Here is an 18895-nt window from a genome sequence, read left to right on the forward strand (position 1 = left end):
CACAGCATGTTTTTCATTCTAAATAGTAGCTGAAGGAGAAAAGAGACAAAAATACTGTGCCTTTAATACATGATTAAGTGGATATTTACCCATCAGAAGTAAACTGTGACTAAAACAAATTATGGAGCTATTGACTCCTGACATGAGAATATCAAATTGTGAGTGAAGTCCTAATCCTTACAGTTGATTTCCATTTAGTATAAGATATTTTGGTCACCTAAGTATAGATATTCCCTGGAGTCTATTAGGGCCCCTCAACTCTGCTTAATAATGATCCATTGGGAATCAATCATGAGAGACCATGATTCAGTGGTTTAAATGGATAGTTTATGTGGGATTTTTCTATAAAACTCCTCTGAGCTTAATTTGGTGAAGAGTAAATTTTATGTAGCCATGATTTTTATGGCGATCAACTGAGTAAATGAGTCCAACAGTTTCAAGTTGAGTGACTTTTACTTTGAACCATTATTATTACATAATGGGTAGGAAGAATAAAAATACATGTCCTAAACTACTGCTGCCCCACAAACTTTTTGTAAGGATGACAGTATTCCATATCTACTATTCAACAAAGCAGCCACTAGTCACCTATGGCCGTTAAAAACTTGAAATGTATGAATTTCAAGTGTGAATGAAGAACTGAATTTTTAATCTTTTAGCTCCCTGTGGTTATTGGCTACCCTACTGGATAACACAACCAGGTCTAGATTAATTATAGGAATGAAGAATATCACAGTTACTTATTTCTCAGTTGTATAGATTTGTTGCCTTTCTGTGGAAGAGAAGGACAATATAATATTATTAACTTATTTGTATAAGTTTGTAATTTTTTTTATGGCTTCTCTTTTTTTTAAAGATTTTATTTATTTATTTGACAGAGATCACAAGTAGGCAGAGAGGCAGGCAGAGAGAGGAGGAAGCAGGCTCCCCGCTGAGCAGAGAGCCTGATGCAGGGCTTGATCCCGGGACCCTGGGATCACAACCCGAGCTGAAGGCAGAGGCTTTAACCCATTGAGCCACCCGGGTGCCCCAGTTTGTAATTTTTTGACAAGGGACTTCAGAAAACAAGACTGAGAGTAAGTAAAGCAATGACTAATTCCAAATAATCCAAATAGAATCATATTTTGGTTATAGGCTTGATCAAATTATTGCTAAACAACCTCTTTAAGAAAATTATTATTCAATTGATTTATTGAATTTGCTTTTCACTAACACGTCAAATGAGTTGTTTTAATTCTTAATTTTTTAAATTATAAAAGTAATACGTTTGCTATAATAAACTCAAATACCCAGGTAAATAAAAAGGAGACTCCCACCACACCATATCTAAAATTCCCATTCCCCAAAGATAACTGCTATTAAATGATAAGAGTCTTTTTTTCTTTGATCACATTTAGAAATCAAAACTTTTCAGGTTAAAATGATGGCTTTGAATCTCCTTTAGACATAAACAGAGAATTCACATCTTTGCAGCAAACGTCAGGTTCTGCAACATCAAGTATGGAGTCACTGGAAGTTGTTTGAGGCAATACTTAGGGATCATAATAGCCAAAAAATGTTGGGAAATAAAAAGCATTTTTTTGAGGGAATATGATCAGGAAAAAAAAAAATCATGGAATAAGGCTTAAATGAGAACCAAAGGACCATGGAAGTTAAAAGGTAGAATTCTTTACAGAACAAAATTTGAGGTATGGAAAAAGTCTTTTAAAAAATAGTTAAGATTTTGGAACAAAACCCAAATTATTGCCATGATTGCATCTTTTGACATTATGGTCATTTCTTATGCTTCACAAAGAATCATTTAAAGCACCTGGCTAAGTCAGTCCTAATGGCAGAGGTCACAAATGGGTTACTTGGACTTTGTGTGTCTTGCAGTGTTTGTAAATTTTTTATTTATGCTGTCACTGCCAAATTACATCATCCATATGTACATGTACTGAATGTACTGAATGTAACTCATATACATATGAACTGTGTATACAAACATATATATAGTCCCTAAATATAAAAACCACTGCATTGAGTTTTTTCCTTGAAAAATCAGAAAATTGGCAATACCCTTCCCCTTCCCTCATGGCAACAATTTAGACAAGGCATGAGTTCCCCATGTTGCCCTAATCACCACCACTCTAGTCTAGCACAGATCTGATTGGCTGTGCTCATGTGTATGTCCAGGTTGGGCTTACGGTCACTGTCTGACCTCATATACATATGAACTGTGTATGTATGTGGCAGACCCGACTCTTAGTTATGTATGGATCATTCTTCCTCAGCATGAAGGACCGGGGCAGGGTGCCATAAAGATGGGAGGCCCTGGTCTGCGTTTAATGTCCTGGGCCAGCCCAAAGTAGTTAGTGGTTTGAGCTCTAAGCCAGCACTCTGGACCTTTAGTCAGGTTTTCTTTTCTCCCAAAATAACAAAAGGTTCATTCCAAAGAGGAGTACTACTCCTACAACATACACAGTAGTTCGTTTTAATCTGGACTGAGAATCAGGAAACCTGGATTCCACTTCTGCTTATTCACTTTGGACAGATAAAGGTAGACAAACTGTCCTTATGTCCCAAATCAAATGGGGAAAACACTGCTTCAGTTCATAGCAGTTTGTGAGATATGGATCCTATGGAAAATGGAAATGCTGTTTCTAACTTATTTTGAACATTGAACTTGTGTTTTTTTTAGAACTTAATTTGATTTATGTGTCCACTAATCATCTGGTCACAGATGATTTTTATCTATTAATAACCTGATAATATAATAACCTGATAATTGCTCTGTCTGTATACTGGAATGCAAAATAGCAGAAACCATCCTGTCTATGCTGGTACTTTCAGCATAGACTTTACCACACTAATCAGTTCATGAAACTCCACATTCTGAAAGTGGCCACGGTCAGTGAATTTGTACAATTTGGCTTCCAGCCTATCAGCCACTTCCTGTTGTTCCTTCCAGGGAAGGAAAGGATCATCAGTGGAACCAAACTGTACAATGTGAGGGCAGTTGGCTTTGATCTTCTCCCATTGCCAGGGACGGTTGAAGTATCCTATGGAGAAAAAAAACACACATATATAACCCATTACCACCCATGGATAATTTCCATTTTAGCCACTGTAAAATATCTAGCAAAGACCATAGTAGAGACACAAAGATTCAGTGCCTATGCGCCAGTTAGAAGTCCTTTAGTTTTCAAATCCGTAGAGCTCCATACCATAGTCACTTGGGAAGGGGGGAGTACAGGGCTCAGATAAAATCAGGGTTAATTGTATTAGGAAGTGGTCTATCACCTCTCAAAGGGCCCAATTTGCCCCTAAAGAAGAGCAGTAAATGTTTCTCAAATGCTACTAGAGGCTTTTTTAGCCTATCCAAAAGCCAGTGCTGTTTAAACTGAACAAGCATCCTTGTGACTAGAGGAAGGGCTTTTCTGTATTGGTTTCTGCCTTCAAACTTACCACTGGCCCGCTCATTTTCATCCCCCAAGTCGGAGGTGTATGCAGACACTAACACAATAGCATATACTCGGTGTGTTTCTGCATACCTGAAGAAAGAGAAATGATGTCAGCTAACTTAGTGTTAAATCTGACTGCCAAAAAGTAAGACAAAACCAAACCAAACCTGAAAACTCATTTGACTGAGCTTATAGAAAGCAGGTGCTCTCACTTGAGTTTAACATGAAAAATAGGAAGGAAACTGCACAACTACAAGCCCGGTGTTAATGGCTAACCCTTGGCCACTTGGTGAGTTTCTACTCTTTCAAGGTAGTCCAAACCTCTTTGGTAATCCTTTCCCAAAAAAAACATAAAGAGTGTAATCATTCTCTTTGATGTGCCTATTAACCTACCTTCAGTGTGCATCAGCATGGCTTTGTTGGTCAACTGTAGATTCAGCCCAGAGCATCTGATGCAGAGGCTTGATACAAGGCCCAGGAATCTACATTTTAAGGCATGACACCTTCTCCAACCCAGATGACAAATACCAGTGATCTGTGAACCATATTTTAAGAAATTCTGTACCATGATGGAAATGTATTTCTTTTGCCACACATGACATTGCATTGTAGTAATTGTTTGTGTCATATTATATCTATCTTCTCCAATAAACCTTCAGCTCCTTAAGGGCAGGTGTGAGTCTCCTTGATCTTTGTGACCCTAGTGTCTAGTATAGTGCCTGGCAAACGGACCCTCAGCTATTTGCAGAAGGTTCTGCTCACTCAGCAGAGACTAGGCTAGGGAAGGATGTGGAGTGGTCATTGTTTCCAGAGGCCTTTGGGCCAGGAAAGACTTAGGGTTGGTATTTTGTTTTCAGCCTAAACTTTTTGCCCAGCCATTTGTTGTTTTTGTTTGTTTGTTTTGTTTGGTGAAAAAAGGTGGTTTGAATAAAGCATAGGCACAGGACCCGTGGACAGAAAGAGCTGCTGTCCCAACATTTGTTTTGAAAATTTTCAAACCTAGAACAAGCACCTATTCATTTATTTTACCACATTTCACACCTAAACATGTCAACATGTATCCCCTAGGAACAAGGCAGTCTCCTATATCCGCAGTGCCATTATTACAGACAGTGCATTTAACATAGAAACGGTAATACTATCTGTATTCATTTTTTCCCCAGTTGTATCAAAAATGTTCTTTAAAACTGCTTTTCAATCCTAAAGATTATGCACTGCATTTGGTTTTCATGACTCTCTAATCACTTTTAAATTTTTTGTTTTAAATGACATTGACATTTAAGACTTTAAGCCAGTTGTCTTGTCCATCATCCCCTAAACTGAATTTGGCTGTTTTCCTCGAGATTAGAGGTTAGAGGTTAAACATTTTTGGCAAGAATACTACATAGGCAATGTGTCCATCCCACTCCGTCACGTCAGAGACACACAATGCCAGAGTCCCTTTACTGAGTGAGATTAAGTGTGATTACTTAGGGTGAGTGCTATCAGATATCCCTTGTAGACACAACTGTCCCCTTCGTGAATAGTAAGTAATCTGTGGGGTGGTCCTCTGTGACTCTATCAATCTCCTGTTCCCCTATAGTCTTATAACCCATAGTTTTGGCAACCTATTTTCTCCTTGCCTACCTTAACTCTAGAAGTTAATTTTTATAAGGTTGCAAACAATCCCACAGTAAGTTTCAGGGATTTTTTTAAAAAAGACACAACTTTAGTAGTCAATGGCCTGAGAAAAATTCAGTGGCCTTGAGTTGGTACAGATTTCAGCATAAAGGGATTTCTTCATTTTCCAGACAACCCCTAGCAGTTTATAAACATTAGGACTATAAAGAAATTCTGTAGCCCCACATTGGGAAGCAATATCTCAGAGCCTTGAATGGTGTGGCAGAAAAATTATGGAATCTGGCAAGGTTCTCTGACAAGCAATTCATAGGACACCCTGAGCAACTGCTTGGGCCAAGGGGCTACACAAAAACTATATTCCTAGCAAATATAGAAGAAACTCAACCCTAATATGCTTACTCAGCCAGTAAGTCCTATCCTCTAGGCCTTATAAGCTTAAAGGGAGAAAGACCTGATGTTCTAACTAAGAGCATCAGGGAAGCACCATGAATCCTAAGGACTTGTTGGGGGAGAGGGCAAGGAGATAATAGCCTCCACCCTCCAACAAATATTTTACTGAGCACCTACCATATTCCAGACAGTCTTCTAGGTGTCTGGTTTCAGTGTCAGAGTGAACAAAATCCCACCCTCACAGAGCTCACATTTCTATTGGCTGGAGACAGACAAATAAACAGGACATCAGGTGGTGAAAAGTGCTATAGATAAAAAGGGGGATACCAAGATATAAAGGGGATAGGAGCCAGCGAGGTGAAGTTGCTGTTTCATCTGAAGTGACTAGAGAAAGCCTTAGTGGAAAGAGACATTAGAAAAAAAAAAAAAAAGAGAGAGAGACACATTAGAGATTTAAAGAAGAGAAAGCCATACAAGTAGCTAGAACAGAGTATTCCATGTAAAACAATGGCAAACACAGGCCTAAGGCAGGTGCACACTTGGCATGTTCAAGGAACTGCAATGAGGTCTGCAAACCAGCTGGAGCCCACATCGGGGGAGAATTCAGCAAGGATCGCACCTCATGGCTGCAATGGCCCCAGAACTGTGTCCTATGATGATGGTCTTCTCATCACAGTGCAGCTCCGCCTCCATGAAGGGCAGCCAGATGCTCTCTCGAGCTGTAACTAAGGTTCAGGGTAAAGAAAGAGTGTGTCATTTGATAGGACAGTCTTAGAGTCTAATGCTGTCCCACCTTTCTAATCAATGACTACTCAGCACTTCTCAATTTAACTGCAGGACCAAATGGAAGATGGGGCTCTTTTAACAGAGCCAATGATGTACTGGCTGTTGTTGCTGTTTTAAAGACTCAAATCCACAGTTTTGGTCTATCTATCCACCTACCTTTCTGATTTTGCTTTTATTTTTCACCATGTTCTTATAAGAAAATGCTAAGGAAATAAAAATGTAACTCTGAAGCTTTAATGTGAACTTTCAAACTTAAGAAAAAAAACTCTAGACCACATTCTCAAATTCATACACACATATATATATTCTTTTTTCCCAAGAAAAATTTCCTGACACAGGTCATAGACACAGTCAGAACGAAAGTGGCAATATTACATTTTGAAATATTCCAATCTCCTATAGGTGCTGTAAAGTTTTATCATATCTCTGTCTCACATGAAACACCCATAAATTTTGCCTAAAAATATCTGTTGACCTCTAGAAGGGAAAATCGAGTGACCTGCAAAGTTGAAAATCAAATTTTACCAAGCCCAGGTGTTTTCTTGATCCTTGCTAGAATTTTCTAGAATATCTTTCTGTTTACACCCTTTTCCCTAAACTACCTGCCATCATTCATTCTTAGGCATATACTTCCTTTGGCTTCTCTAGTATGATACTCTTGTTCTCTACCAGGAAAATGGTAAGATCAAAACCCAACAAGATGAGGCTATTTAAAAACATGTTTAAAACTTACTTGGGTCAGGCATGTTTTTAGCCAAACACTGGAAACCAGGTATCTATGATATGAGGGGAAAAAAAAGCTATAATAAAGATCTTAATTACAACTAATAATTTGTTATTAAGAAATGAGATACCTGATATGATCTTTATCAATTCAATAAATATTTGCTTATGTTATGAAATAAAGTGAGTTAAGTGCCACAGGATTACATATGAACACACAATCCCTCCAGTGATAAACTCCATCTCTCTGTATTTCTATATGTAGGTAGCTCTGTAGGTTGCTATATACGGAGACCTATATGCGCATTTATATATCTTTGCTTATTGCTGTAAACAGATACTATAGAGGTAACATGAATGAATGCATTCTAGACAAACTGACTGTAGTCAAACAGACTGTGTCCCAGGGATTAGGTAAAACGTGGTACAGAAACACGGAAGAGAAAGTTGGAGATCCCACCCTCTTGGACAGCTTCAGCCCTGATCTTTTTGGTTTGTAACTCTGGCCTTGGTTTTCAGCCACAGCCCCGGAACTTTATTATAGGAACGTACTCTAGAGCTCAGGAGGATGGCAATCCAGGAAGCAGTCCTATTGCCTGGCTATGGAAGAGGTTAAAAAAAAAAAAAATCAAGATGCACAAGACAACCACCGCTGGTCACCATTTTCATAAAGCTCATAAAGAAGCCAAATTAAATATATTGTTCAAAGCACACGGGTAGAGTTGCAAAAATATGTTCACTTTTAAGAGGGGAAATGAAAAAGATTTCAGGATGGTAGGGAAATGGGATGGGGGGGACATACATGTGGCTTCGAAGGTATTGTTAATGTTGCAGATTCTAGTTTGGTGATAGAGCCTCAGGTATTCATTACATTATACTTCATAATTTACAATGTTACATACAGCTTTCGTACATATCAAATATTACATATTGATGGTTTAAAAATCAGAGGCAGGGAGCAGAGAAGCAGATGTACAATCATCTGAACTAGGGGCAGATGCAGGGAAACGGAGGGGGCACTAGGAAGTGGTGCCCTGTAGTCTTAGTGCCTCAGCCCTCAGAGAAGTCTTCCAGGCAGTTTCACCCACCAAAATTCCGACCACTAGTCCTAGAGTTCGAGACAGGGCAGCAGGGAGAGGCATGAAAACACCCTGGCCTTTGCTGAAGGGGGTGTGTTGGGGTGGAGTAGGGGCTGGTGAACACACGTTCCGACTTCAATCCTCCGAGCCCTCCATCCCTTCCGTCCCTTCGGGCTCCAAGAGCAGCCAGACGAGTCTCTTACCTGCTCCAGCTCCTTCTTCACCCAGCCGTACCAGCCGTGGGTGGCCACATCACCGCCTCCGTTCCCGGGAACAATAACTGCCTTGCTTGGGGAAGCCATGAGCGCAGAGGGTCCGGTTTCGCCCAGTAGCCGAACCTGTAATGCCAGGAGTCCCAAGACTGAATCTGCGGAGGAGTCTACACTGTGGCATTCTGGGAATTGTAGTTCTGGGAGGCCGTGGATCCGCTCGTGGACTCCGGCGGTACTTACCGCACACGGCGGCCAAAGCAAACCCGAGAGTTCCCATGATATGTGATCCACCTACTGCTTGCCTCTTACGCTAGTTCCCTCACCACCTTATTTAGGGCAGGCTGTGATATACCCAGAATTATTTCTCTCTTTACTATAGACGTATTTCTATAGGAAAGTGTGTTTTTAGTTCCAATACACAGAAATAACCTATTTATGAGTTGAGGACTCCTGAAATTTTTATTACTTTTCCTTCCCATTTCAAAACAGTTGTTAGTACAATAGTTACTGTCAGCCCTGGTTGTTATTTTTCATCGCTTTAAATGCTGTCTTCTTAAAAGGTGCACATAGGTAAGATTCATACTCAAACCAATTTAGAGACTGGAGAAACTAAGGTAGCAATGAAGTAGTGTACCGCCTATTATATGCAGTCCTGAGATTTTAGGAACCAGTCGTGCCTCACAGATATATCCAAGTCTTTTCTTTTTCTTTCTTTCTTTTTTTTTTTTTTAAAGATTTTATTTATTTGACAGAGAGCGAGAGATCACAAGTAGGCAGAGAGGCAGGCAGAGAAGAGAGAGGTGAGGAAGCTGACTCCCTGCGGAGCAGAGAGCCTGATGTGGGGCTCGATTCCAGGACCCTGGGATCATGACCTGAGCTGAAGGCAGAGGCTTTAATGCACTGAGCCACCCAGGCGCCCCCAAATCTTTTATTTTTCTTAAAGATTTTATTTGAGAGAGAGGGAGAGAGAAAGAGAACGAGCAGGGTGGGAGGGTTAGAGGGAGAAGAAGACTCCCGCTGAGCTGGGAGCCCCACATGGGGCTTGGTCCCAGGACTGCAGGAACACAGTCTGAGCTGAAGGCAGCCACTTAACCAACTGAGCCACCCAGGCATCCCTACTTTTATATTGAGGTGGGCAGAAGTGTGTATGTGTGGTTATAAATGGGAATAAACATGCGGCACCTCCGTAGCTCAGTGGGTTAAAGAAGTGGCTGATCTTTGCTTGGTCATGTTCTTGGGGTCCTGGGATAGAGCCCAGAGCCAGCTAGTCTTCTGGCTCAGTGGCGAGTCCGCTTGTCCCTAGGTCTCCCTCTGCCCCTAATCCCCTCATGCTCTCTCTCTCAAATAAATCACTAAAATCTTTTAAAATAAAGAAACCAAATAAATGGGAATGAACAGGAAAGTGCTTCTTCCTTGCCCCTCCCATGGACTTACTCACTGTGTACATGACAGGTATTTCAGTATCTGTTCTCAGGCAGTTTATTTTTTGAACAGGCACAAGCAGATGATCAAGGATACACTGCCCTACCACCATATTCTTTAGGGAGAGCCAGACATACTCTTTCTTCTTGAACCTCAGACTCTGAATTTTCTTTAAAAGGTCAATATTAGGGGCACCTGGGTGGCTCAGTGGGTTAAAGCCTCTGCCTTCGGCTCCAGTCATGATCCCAGGGTCCTGGAATCGAGCCCCACATTGGGCTCTCTGCTCAGCAGGGAGCCTGCTTCCTCCTCCTCTCTCTCTGCCTGCCTCTCTGCCTACTTGTGATCTCTATCTGTCAAATAAATAAAATCTTTCAAAAAAAAAAAAAGGTCATTATTATTGGATGCCTGGGTGGCTCAGTTGGTTAAGCTGCGGTCTTCTGCTCAGGTCATGATCCCAGAGTCCTGGGACCGAGTTCCGCATTGGGCTCCTTGCTCGACAGGGAGCCTGCTTCTTTCTTTGACTCTGTCTGATTGTGCGCTTGCTTGCTCTCTCTCTCTCTCTCTCTCTGACAAATAAATAACTAAATAAAATATTTAAAAAAGTAAAAGTTCAATATTATTGAATTTTAAATGTAACTTTATTCACTTCAGAAGGGATGAATAACGAGACACACAATACCATGGATTGATTTCAAAATAACTGTGCTGAGTGAAAGATAAAACTAGACAAAAAAAGAGAACATACCATATTATTCCACTTATTTAAAACTATGGAAAATACCAGCAGCACAAGGAAACATTACACATGCTCATCATCCTGATTGTGGTGATGGATGTCAAAAGTTAATAAATTGTACGTTTTAGGGCACCTGGGTGGATCAATTGGTTAAGTGACTGCCTTTGGCTCAGGTCATGATCCTGGAGTCCCAGGATCCAGTCCTACATCAGGCTCCCAGCTCAGCGGGGAGTCTGCTTCTCCCTCTGGCCTTTCCCCTTCTCATGCTGTCTTTCTCATTCTCTGTCTCTCAAATAAATAAATAAAATTTTAAAATATATATATTGTACACTGTAAATATGTGCAACTTACTGTGTGTCAATTATACCACAATGAAGCTGTTTAAAATTTAAATATAAATTAAAACAATCACAAGCATTCCTGTAGCCTAGAGATTGCTTGCTTTGTGGTGGTTTTTTTTTTTTTAAGATTTTATTTATTTATTTGACGGACGGAGATCACAAGTAGGCAGAGAGGCAGGCAGAAAGAGAGGAGGAAGCAGGCTCCCCGCTGAGCAGAGAGCCCTATGCGGGGCTCCATCCCAGGACCCTGAGAACATGACCTGACCCACTGAGCCACCGAGATGCCCCTGCTTCGTGTTTTTTAGTTCAATAAACAATGACATTCCAGGGGCACCTGGGTGGCTCAGGGGTTAAAGCCTCTGCCTTCGGCTCGGGTCATGATCCCAAGGTCTTGGGATTGAGCCCCATGTCAGGCTCTCTGCTCAGTGGTGAACTTGCTTCCTCCTCTCTCTCTGCCTGCCTCTCTGCCTACTTGTGATCTCTGTCTGTCAAATAAAGAAAATCTTAAAAAACAAAAAAACAAACAAAAAAGACATTCCATTAACAGGAACTATGGGCTGAAAAAGGATCTATTCTTCCTTAAGATTTAAGATTTGCCCTTCTTCTCAGTCACAAGGTAATTGGCTCTTCCTTTGAGAAGGAGAAAAATAAGGTAATGGCCTCAAATGTCATCTTTCTCAGGCTGTTTTTGTCAACAATGATTGCAAAGATTATGTACTTACACATAAATCCATCTTGTTTTCTTTTTTACTTTCCATCTCTTGGGCAAGCATTTTTCCGAGCTTGTCATTATCAAAGAAGAAATAGCTTGGTTTCAAAATTAAAATCATTTTTATGAATCAAAAAAAAGAAAATGCACATTTATGTCTGGTATATCATTTGCTAATATTGAAAGAGCCATTCTTAAGAACTTGACAAAACCATTTTCATTTTTCTTTTTTTTTAAGAGTTTAAGTAATCTCTACACCCAACATGGGGCTTGAACTTATGAGCCTATGATCAAGAGATGGATACTTTACCAACGGAGCCAGCCAGGCACCACTCATTTTCATTTTTCTGACAGATTCAGCCATCAGTCTCTATGGCTCTATTTCTTAATCACCCTCCTTTCCCTGAACTTTTTTTTCCAGGTCAGAATCTCTTCTTTATGCAATTTGCCTCTGATTCTCCAAACTCACTGTCTAGACATTCTACCCTCTTCTACGGTTCCTTTTCTATTTCTTTCACTTAGTATTATTGTTTTAACCAATAAGAAGAAAGGAAAATATAAGGAAAGGTTCTTTGGAGTCCTGAAGGACACGTGGAAGTTAAGTGAGAAAAGAAGCGAGGCAAACAATGATGTGGAAATGTTGGGGTTTAAAGCAAAGGGTCAAGAAAGAATTCTTGAGATGTCTTTGGTCCCCAAAGTTGGTTTTATTTTTTATTTTTTATTTTTTTTTAAAGATTTTATTTATTTGAGAGAGAGAGACAGTGAGAGAGAGCATGGGCGAGGAGAAGGTCAGAGAGCGAAGCAGACTCCCCATGGAGCTGGGAGCCTGATGTGGGACTCGATCCCGGGACTCCAGGATCACGCCCTGAGCCGAAGGCAGTCGTCCAACCAACTGAGCCACCCAGGCGTCCCCAAAGTTGGTTTTATTAAAGCATGGGAATAAAACCCATGGGCAGAATGAGCTGCCCTCAGTTTGTGAGGAGCAATTGATTATATTTAAAGTTGGAACTGGGGGTTAGGGATAGTGTAAGTCTCTAAGGAATTCTGGAAGCAAGGTTTCCAAGACCCCTGAGGAGGCTAGCTATTGTCAGGAAAAAGCCAGTTATTGTGATTTAGTAAAACCCTAGCCATGAGATCCTTCAGATGTATATCAGTGGGCTGTTTGCTTGGAGTATGATTGCTAAACAGATCTTGGGTGTAGAAATAAAGGAAGTTTCCAAAGGAATTTTTATATGTTAAAGGATCTAGGAGGTTGGGATAATGTTAAGCTAAGATTGACTTTTGCACTTAGCAAAGTATTAACATCCAGGCTGTTGAGTTCCTAGAGGAAGGTCACTTTGCCTGTTTCAAGGACTTGTCAATGGGCTGTAAGTAGAAAGGAAATTTTCATTTTTTTCCTTTTGCCTTTGTTCCCCCCTTAAACCAGGTTGTTCTTAGCAATGTGGAGGGCATGAACAAGGGCACAGAGGTGAGAGAGCAACATAGGCTAGGAAAGACAATTGGTTCAGTGCTGTAGAATTGAAGTAAGTAGATCATGGAGGCCCTTGTACAGCAAGATGGGGCATGTACTTTATCCTGTAAGTGACAGAAAGCCAGGTAGAGGTTTTTTGGGTTTTTTTGGTGTTGGGTTTTTTTTGTTTGCTTGTTTGTTTGTTTTGTTTCATTTTTTTTGCCAGGTAGAGTTTTAAACAAGGGATGATCTGGGTCAGATGTGTGACTCTGAAAAACCTATCTAGCAATCAAAGTGAGATTTGGGTTTGACATAATTTGGGGAGAGAGATCATTCTGGGGGGCTGTTATAGTAATTGAACGAAAAAGAATGAGGGCTTGAAATAAGTAGATAGATGGAACTGAGAAATAATTAGAATAAAAAAATCAACAGGACCAAGTGATTCATTATTAGTTTCAAGTTTGGGGTGTCAGAGATGTAGGGGAAGAAAAAACATCTTTTCCTTCTACCCTTCTAGGTTCTTGGCTGGGACTCTGAAACAAAAAACATATGGACAAGAGAAAAGCATACAAATTGATTTTTTAAATTTTTTTATTTATTTGATAGAGATCACAAGCAGGCAGAGAGGCAGGAAGAGAGAAGGGAGGAACCAAGCTCCCTGCTGAGCAGAGAGCCCAATGCGGGGCTCAATCCCAAGACCCTGGGATCATGACCTAAGCCGAAGGCAGAGGCTTTATCCCACTGAGCCACCCAGGCTCCCACAAATTGATTAAGTATGTTTTACATGACAGGAGCCTTCATAAAGAAATGACAACCCAACAAAGCAGTTAAACCAGATTGTTTTTATGTGATGCAGAGTGGTAGGTTGTGAAGAAAATTCAATGGGATAAAAAGATATGAGCTGGGTGCCTGGGTGGCTCAGTGGGTTAAGCCTCTGTCTTCAGCTCAGGTTATGATCTCAGGGTCCTGGGATCGAGTCCCGCATTGGGCTCTCTGCTCAGCAGGGAGCCTGCTTCCTCCTCTCTCTCTCTCTGCCTGCCTCTCTACCTACTTGTGATCTCTGTCTGTCAAATAAATAAATAAGATCTTAAAAAAAAAAAAGATATGAGCTAAGGGTAGTAAGCAGAAAGAAACTTAGCAAGCAGTTCATTCTGATTCCTCTCATCAGCTAAGGGAAGTATATGCAATACTATCTCCAAAGGGTGAGGGAGGCTTAAGACAAGGAAAAAGCCCAGTAAGTCCAGCTTGACAAGAGATGATTTACTAAAGGGACTTTAGTTTGGGTGGCTGCAAGATGAGTAGATCTCTGCAACCCCACCTCTCATAAGACTTGTCTTTTTTTTTTTTTTTTTTTGCCCTAGAGGCAGGCAAATCTGTCCCGGGAGACCACCCCCAGAGGAAATGTTTGAAAACAGTTGTGTCATGTCATAGTCATAACTCCATAGCCTGTAAAGGATGTCATGCCTCAAGGGTGTACTCAAGGGTGGGGTTAGACAAAAAGAAGGTGTGTGGGGGCAGCTATGCTGAAGGCTTCAGGTTACAAAGAGACAGTCATGGTGGATTCACCCAAGACAGTGCTAGTCCAGCTCACACAGTGCCCCTCTGTCTGCAGAGGTAATAGATGTCTCCTCCTGGTAAAGGGAGGGCATCTTTCCCATGACGGTCTTATGGCCTGTTTGAAGGGAGACAGAAGAGGTCAGTGGGGCCTTCCTTGCACCTACCCTCTCTCAAAAACTCTCAGCTTAAAATATTCAATATACCAACATGTCATATTGTGGGGTGGCATGTGTTGAAACACATCAGAGACAAGGAAGGACTCCTTAGTTACTAGGAGAGGAATGGTATCTCCAAGTGATAGGTTAGTTTAAGGCAAGGGGAGCAATGAATCCAGTTTAAAAGAAAAAATTCAGTTTAAAATTTTAAGAGCTTATTTGAGCAAAATTCGGTTATAATCAAACAGGACCAAACCAGAGTGGTTTGGAGCCCTCTGCCAACAGGAGTCAGGAAAAACACTTTCACAGAGAAGGAATGGAAGCAAAGAGAAGAAATTAATTGATTGTCCAGTTGGCTCATTGTGATTGTCTATCCTTGGTGTTTTGATTTCATAACCTCGAAGCATTTATAAGCTTACATTTTAGTTTGCTTATTAGGCTGCCATGACCTTAGACCCACATCAGTCTAGTGGCCTTCGTGTTCAATCACCTTAACAGGACATATGGAGACTGAAGTGCCAAGAATATCCAGAGATACCCAGCAGGTTGTTGAATATATGACTCTCACGTTGGATAAGTATGAGCCAGAAACTTCAGAAATCAGATTATAGATGATGAATAATACATCACAAAAATTGTGAAAGATTTTGAAATAGTCAAAAGAGTTTACTGGGTGAAGTTCCAAAGAATGCTGGGCATTTTTTAAAGGACTTCCTCTGTCATCCGATTGTAAGGGGTGTGTGTCTTTATCTTTGACTAAGCTATTTCACAACTCCGTAGAGACAGAAATTAATTTACAGAAAACTGATAGTGATGAAGGCTAGTTGGAAGAAAGGCAAGCAGGGACAAGCTCCCCATGTCCCCTAAGAGGAACCTACCCTTAAAGGGATTTTATGCCATCCTGGAAGGAGCCCTCCACCCTTTCCCACATGATCAATGACAAAAACCTGATTGGATGACAGGCGCCTGGAGCGTACCAGATTAAAACTCAGTTGGTTAAGCAACTGACTGCTGATTTCTGCCGAGGTAGTGATCTCAGGGTTGTAGGATCCAAACCGCCTAGCGGTGCTGCACTCATTGTGCAGTCCACTTGTCCCTTTCCCTCTGCTCCTCGCCCCTCCATCCATCCATCCATCCATACATAAAATCAATCTTTAAAAAAAAAACCTCCCAATATTTTAAATGTGTGAGATTGTATTTAAAATATCCTTCTCATAAATTTCCAGTACTGGGGCACCTGGGTGGCTCAGTGGGTTAAGCCAGTGCCTTCGGCTCAGGTCATGATCTCAGGGTCCTGGGATCAAGTCCCGCATCGGGCTCTCTGCTCAGCAGGGAGCCTGCTTCCCTCTCTCTCTGCCTGCCTCTCAGTCTACTTGTGATTTCTCTCTGTCAAATAAATAAATAAAATCTTAAAAAAATTTTTTTCCAGTACTGAAAGAATCCAGGTTCAAATAATCAAAGCAAGCCTTTGACAAATGATGTTCTTTTAACGTTTGATTAAAGAGCTACAGCTGTCTTTTCTCAGTGTAAACCATAATACAAATATGTGTGTATTTTGAGTTTGTTTCGTTACTGAGAGAAAAACTAGTGCAAGCTTCCTAAATTTATTCAAGTTTTATAATGAAATAACCTAACATTACTCTGACATAATGTTTTAGGAACTTGGAAAATGTAAATTTGTTCAACAAAACTGAATAATTATTCCAGACTTCTCATATCAAGAGTAATTATGTAAAAACAAAGAGTAATTATGTTTCACGGTACCTGGACTTAAAACTATTTGGTATTCTGGAGCACCTGGGTGGCTCAGTCATTTAAGCGGCTGCTTTCGGCTCAGGTCATGATCCCAGGGTCCTGGCACGGAGCCCCACATGGAGCTCCCGACTCAGCGGGGAGCCTGCTTCTCCCTCACCCTCCGCTTGCTCTGCCTACTTGCGCTCTCTCTCTTTCTTTCTCTGTCAAATAAATAAATAAAAATCTCTTAAAAAGAAACTAATTGGTGTTCTGTAAGTAATTTAAAATTTTGTACTAATATTAAGTTGACCTAATAAATAGTAATCCTTGGATGTCTAGACACGTTCTAAGCATAATACTAAGTTTATATAGCTTTGTTTCTTATTTTTAAATACTACAGAAAGGCTGTATTTCTGGGTCAGATTAATAAACGTGCTCATTTTTGTCGCTTATAAAAAGGTGCATAATGGCTGTGCTGGTTGGGGGAAGCAGTGCTCTATAGAGTTAGGGGTTTTGTTAGTCTCCTGGGATGCCTGAATAGGACAGCTCTCAATTAATCACCTTCTCGTAGATGGATGACAGAGACAGACACGCAGAGAGTAACTGCATTAGCGCCATTCCCTGCAGAGAACGCGAATCCAGCAGAGCGAGCGAAAGGAAGAAAGCTAGTAATAATTGAAGGGAGCATTTCTCTACCTGTGGAATTCCCTCATCTAGCGCAGACCGCCTCACTCCCCTTGGCCCCGCCCCTTCCCGCGCTGCTACCTTTTCCCGGCAAGCTTCAATCTCCCCAGCACGGGGGTCCCTCCTTCTTCCGGTGCTACACGTCATCATTCTCGCTTCCCGGTTACTAAGGCGATGAAAGGGACTTCCTACTTAGGAGAACGGAAGTCATGTTGGCTCAGGCGAATCCCTGAGGGGTGCAGGCTGCACCTAGGAAGCAATCCAGCAGGCACTGAAGTTTTCTGAAGGACAAAGGTTTAAGAGGTGAACGTGAAGGAACTTAGGATCTGAAGAGTTTTGGTTTCGTTGACCAAGGCACGATTGTATTGCCCTATTCCAAAATGGCGGCGCGGCTTCACTAAAAGTCTTGCTTCCGCTCCCCTGCCGGAGAGGCCTTCTTTGATTGGCCAGCGGACGGCGCCGTGGAGTGACGCACAGAGACGCTGACCAGTTGGCTGAGAGCTGAGCTGGACTTGGCGGTGGGAGCCGGAGCGGGGCGCTAGCAGCTGTGGGTGCGGACGCGGCCAGGTGACGGGTTTCTGCCAGGTGAGTGGGAGTGCCTGTGATGGGGGCCCATGGGCACGGACTAAGAGTCTCTATAGGGACCGAGTGGGTGCTCCTGGGACGAAACCTCTCGGCGGGCAGAGGAACTTAGGGACTCAGTGACCCATGGGTCCGTTGAGAGTGACGCGTTCCTCGTCTGGCGGTGCGGGCGGCCGGCCGGTTTCTGGCTCGGGAACCTGCCGAATCGCGGAAGAATTCAACCTTTTTTCTGTTGAGTAACCCAAAATGTGGGTGAAATGACTTCTGTTGCGTGGCCGCTGGAAGTAGGACCCAGGTCTTCCGACTGCCTTTCAACCATTAAACTCTGCTTAAACTTGTCCACTGTGTTCTTAAAAGTTATGCTTTGATGGGATGAGCGGTTCAGTTTTTCGGGTGTGTGTGTGTGTGTCTTTTTTCTTTGTTCTTTTGGCAGATACTGTTACAAAATCTTTAAAGTTCTTTTATTCACTTATTCATTCAGCTATTAACCTCTTCAGAAAATCTTTGAGGGTATGATGTGAGCCATAAATCGACCGCCCTAGAAAAATGCACATTAGCTCATGCACACAACTTTACATACAATTTCATGCACACAACTTCATACAAGACTCTGAAGTCTTCCGTTGGTTTTGTGCCCAGAGTTAAGAATCCATGCTCTAGAAAAAGTAAGGGGAGGAGGCAGTGGGAAATGGAAAGAGCAGGTTTGAATACATAGCTGCTTGGGGACATTGGGAGCCATTACCTTTGAATAATGAAGTGTTTTGCATGGGGAAACAGTTATTTAATGAAATCTTTAGAGCTACTTGCTGAGAATTGTCCCATTAGTACATGCTTTTATTCCCACTCAGGTAGTTGCAGAGGTGGGCCCTATGTAAAGGCGTTTAAGTATCCTGCCTTTGCCAGAAAGAACAAATATATGCCTTAGAGTTTCAGTCGAAGCCAACATTTGGAATTTTTGTGGTATGAGTTGTGTGTAGTAAACTAATTGTTTCATTTACCTTTCTAGTCATATAAAAACCATTACCTTAGTCCACCTTATTTACAGTATGTATGGCACTTCTCATAATAACATAGAGACAATTTTTCAGCACTGCATAAAGTGAGCACTAGAGGCTACTAAAAATGTAGATTCTTTAATTTGCCTGTTTTTCAATTTTTCATGAGCTGCTTGTTCCCTTGAACCCTAAGTGGCTGAGATGTGTGTTAGCCTTAGCCTAGATTTTAGGATGTAGAAAGGATGTATGAAAAACTCAATGGAGATGGCATTGTGGG

At 41.5% G+C, this 18895-nt stretch overlaps 2 protein-coding genes across 4 annotated transcripts in view; one reads left to right on the plus strand and one right to left on the minus strand.

Moving 5' to 3' along the window:
* Nucleotides 1-1173: 1173 nt before the first annotated feature.
* Nucleotides 1174-17263, minus strand: RBBP9 (RB binding protein 9, serine hydrolase). Of its 2 annotated transcripts, none has more exons than XM_044263524.1 (6): nucleotides 17123-17263; nucleotides 8245-8379; nucleotides 6973-7015; nucleotides 6073-6178; nucleotides 3448-3533; nucleotides 1174-3041 (listed from the first exon to the last, which is right to left on the minus strand). In XM_044263524.1, exons 1-6 carry the CDS (start codon nucleotides 17189-17191, stop codon nucleotides 2815-2817), a joined length of 666 nt encoding a protein of 221 aa, XP_044119459.1. In that variant the 5' UTR covers nucleotides 17192-17263; the 3' UTR covers nucleotides 1174-2814. The 2 variants fall into 2 exon arrangements, with proteins under 2 accessions (XP_044119459.1, XP_044119460.1); XM_044263525.1 differs by lacking the exon at nucleotides 17123-17263 and adding an exon at nucleotides 16388-16422.
* A 62-nt stretch (nucleotides 17264-17325) lies between these two features.
* SEC23B (SEC23 homolog B, COPII coat complex component) overlaps nucleotides 17326-18895 on the plus strand; it is a 47354-nt gene continuing 45784 nt past the window's right edge. For both annotated transcript variants that reach the window (XM_044263522.1, XM_044263523.1), the window contains exon 1: nucleotides 17326-17626. The gene's annotated coding sequence lies outside the window, so the exon portion shown is untranslated. The remainder of the gene's footprint in view (nucleotides 17627-18895) is intronic.

This window comes from Neovison vison, chromosome 8 (assembly GCF_020171115.1).
Source record: "Neovison vison isolate M4711 chromosome 8, ASM_NN_V1, whole genome shotgun sequence".
Taxonomy (NCBI): domain Eukaryota; kingdom Metazoa; phylum Chordata; class Mammalia; order Carnivora; family Mustelidae; genus Neogale; species Neogale vison.

Excerpts from the sequence above, each read along its gene's own strand:
- RBBP9 (XM_044263524.1), bottom strand. The coding sequence starts at position 17,191 with ATGATGACGTGTAGCACCGGAAGAAGGAGGGACCCCCGTGCTGGGGAG. Across the intron at positions 8,380-17,122 it reads TTGAAGCTTGCCGGGAAAAG|GTTCGGCTACTGGGCGAAAC; the intron begins GTAGCAGCGCGG and ends CTGGCATTACAG. Across the intron at positions 3,534-6,072 it reads GGGGCCATTGCAGCCATGAG|GTATGCAGAAACACACCGAG; the intron begins GTGCGATCCTTG and ends CTCTTTCTTCAG.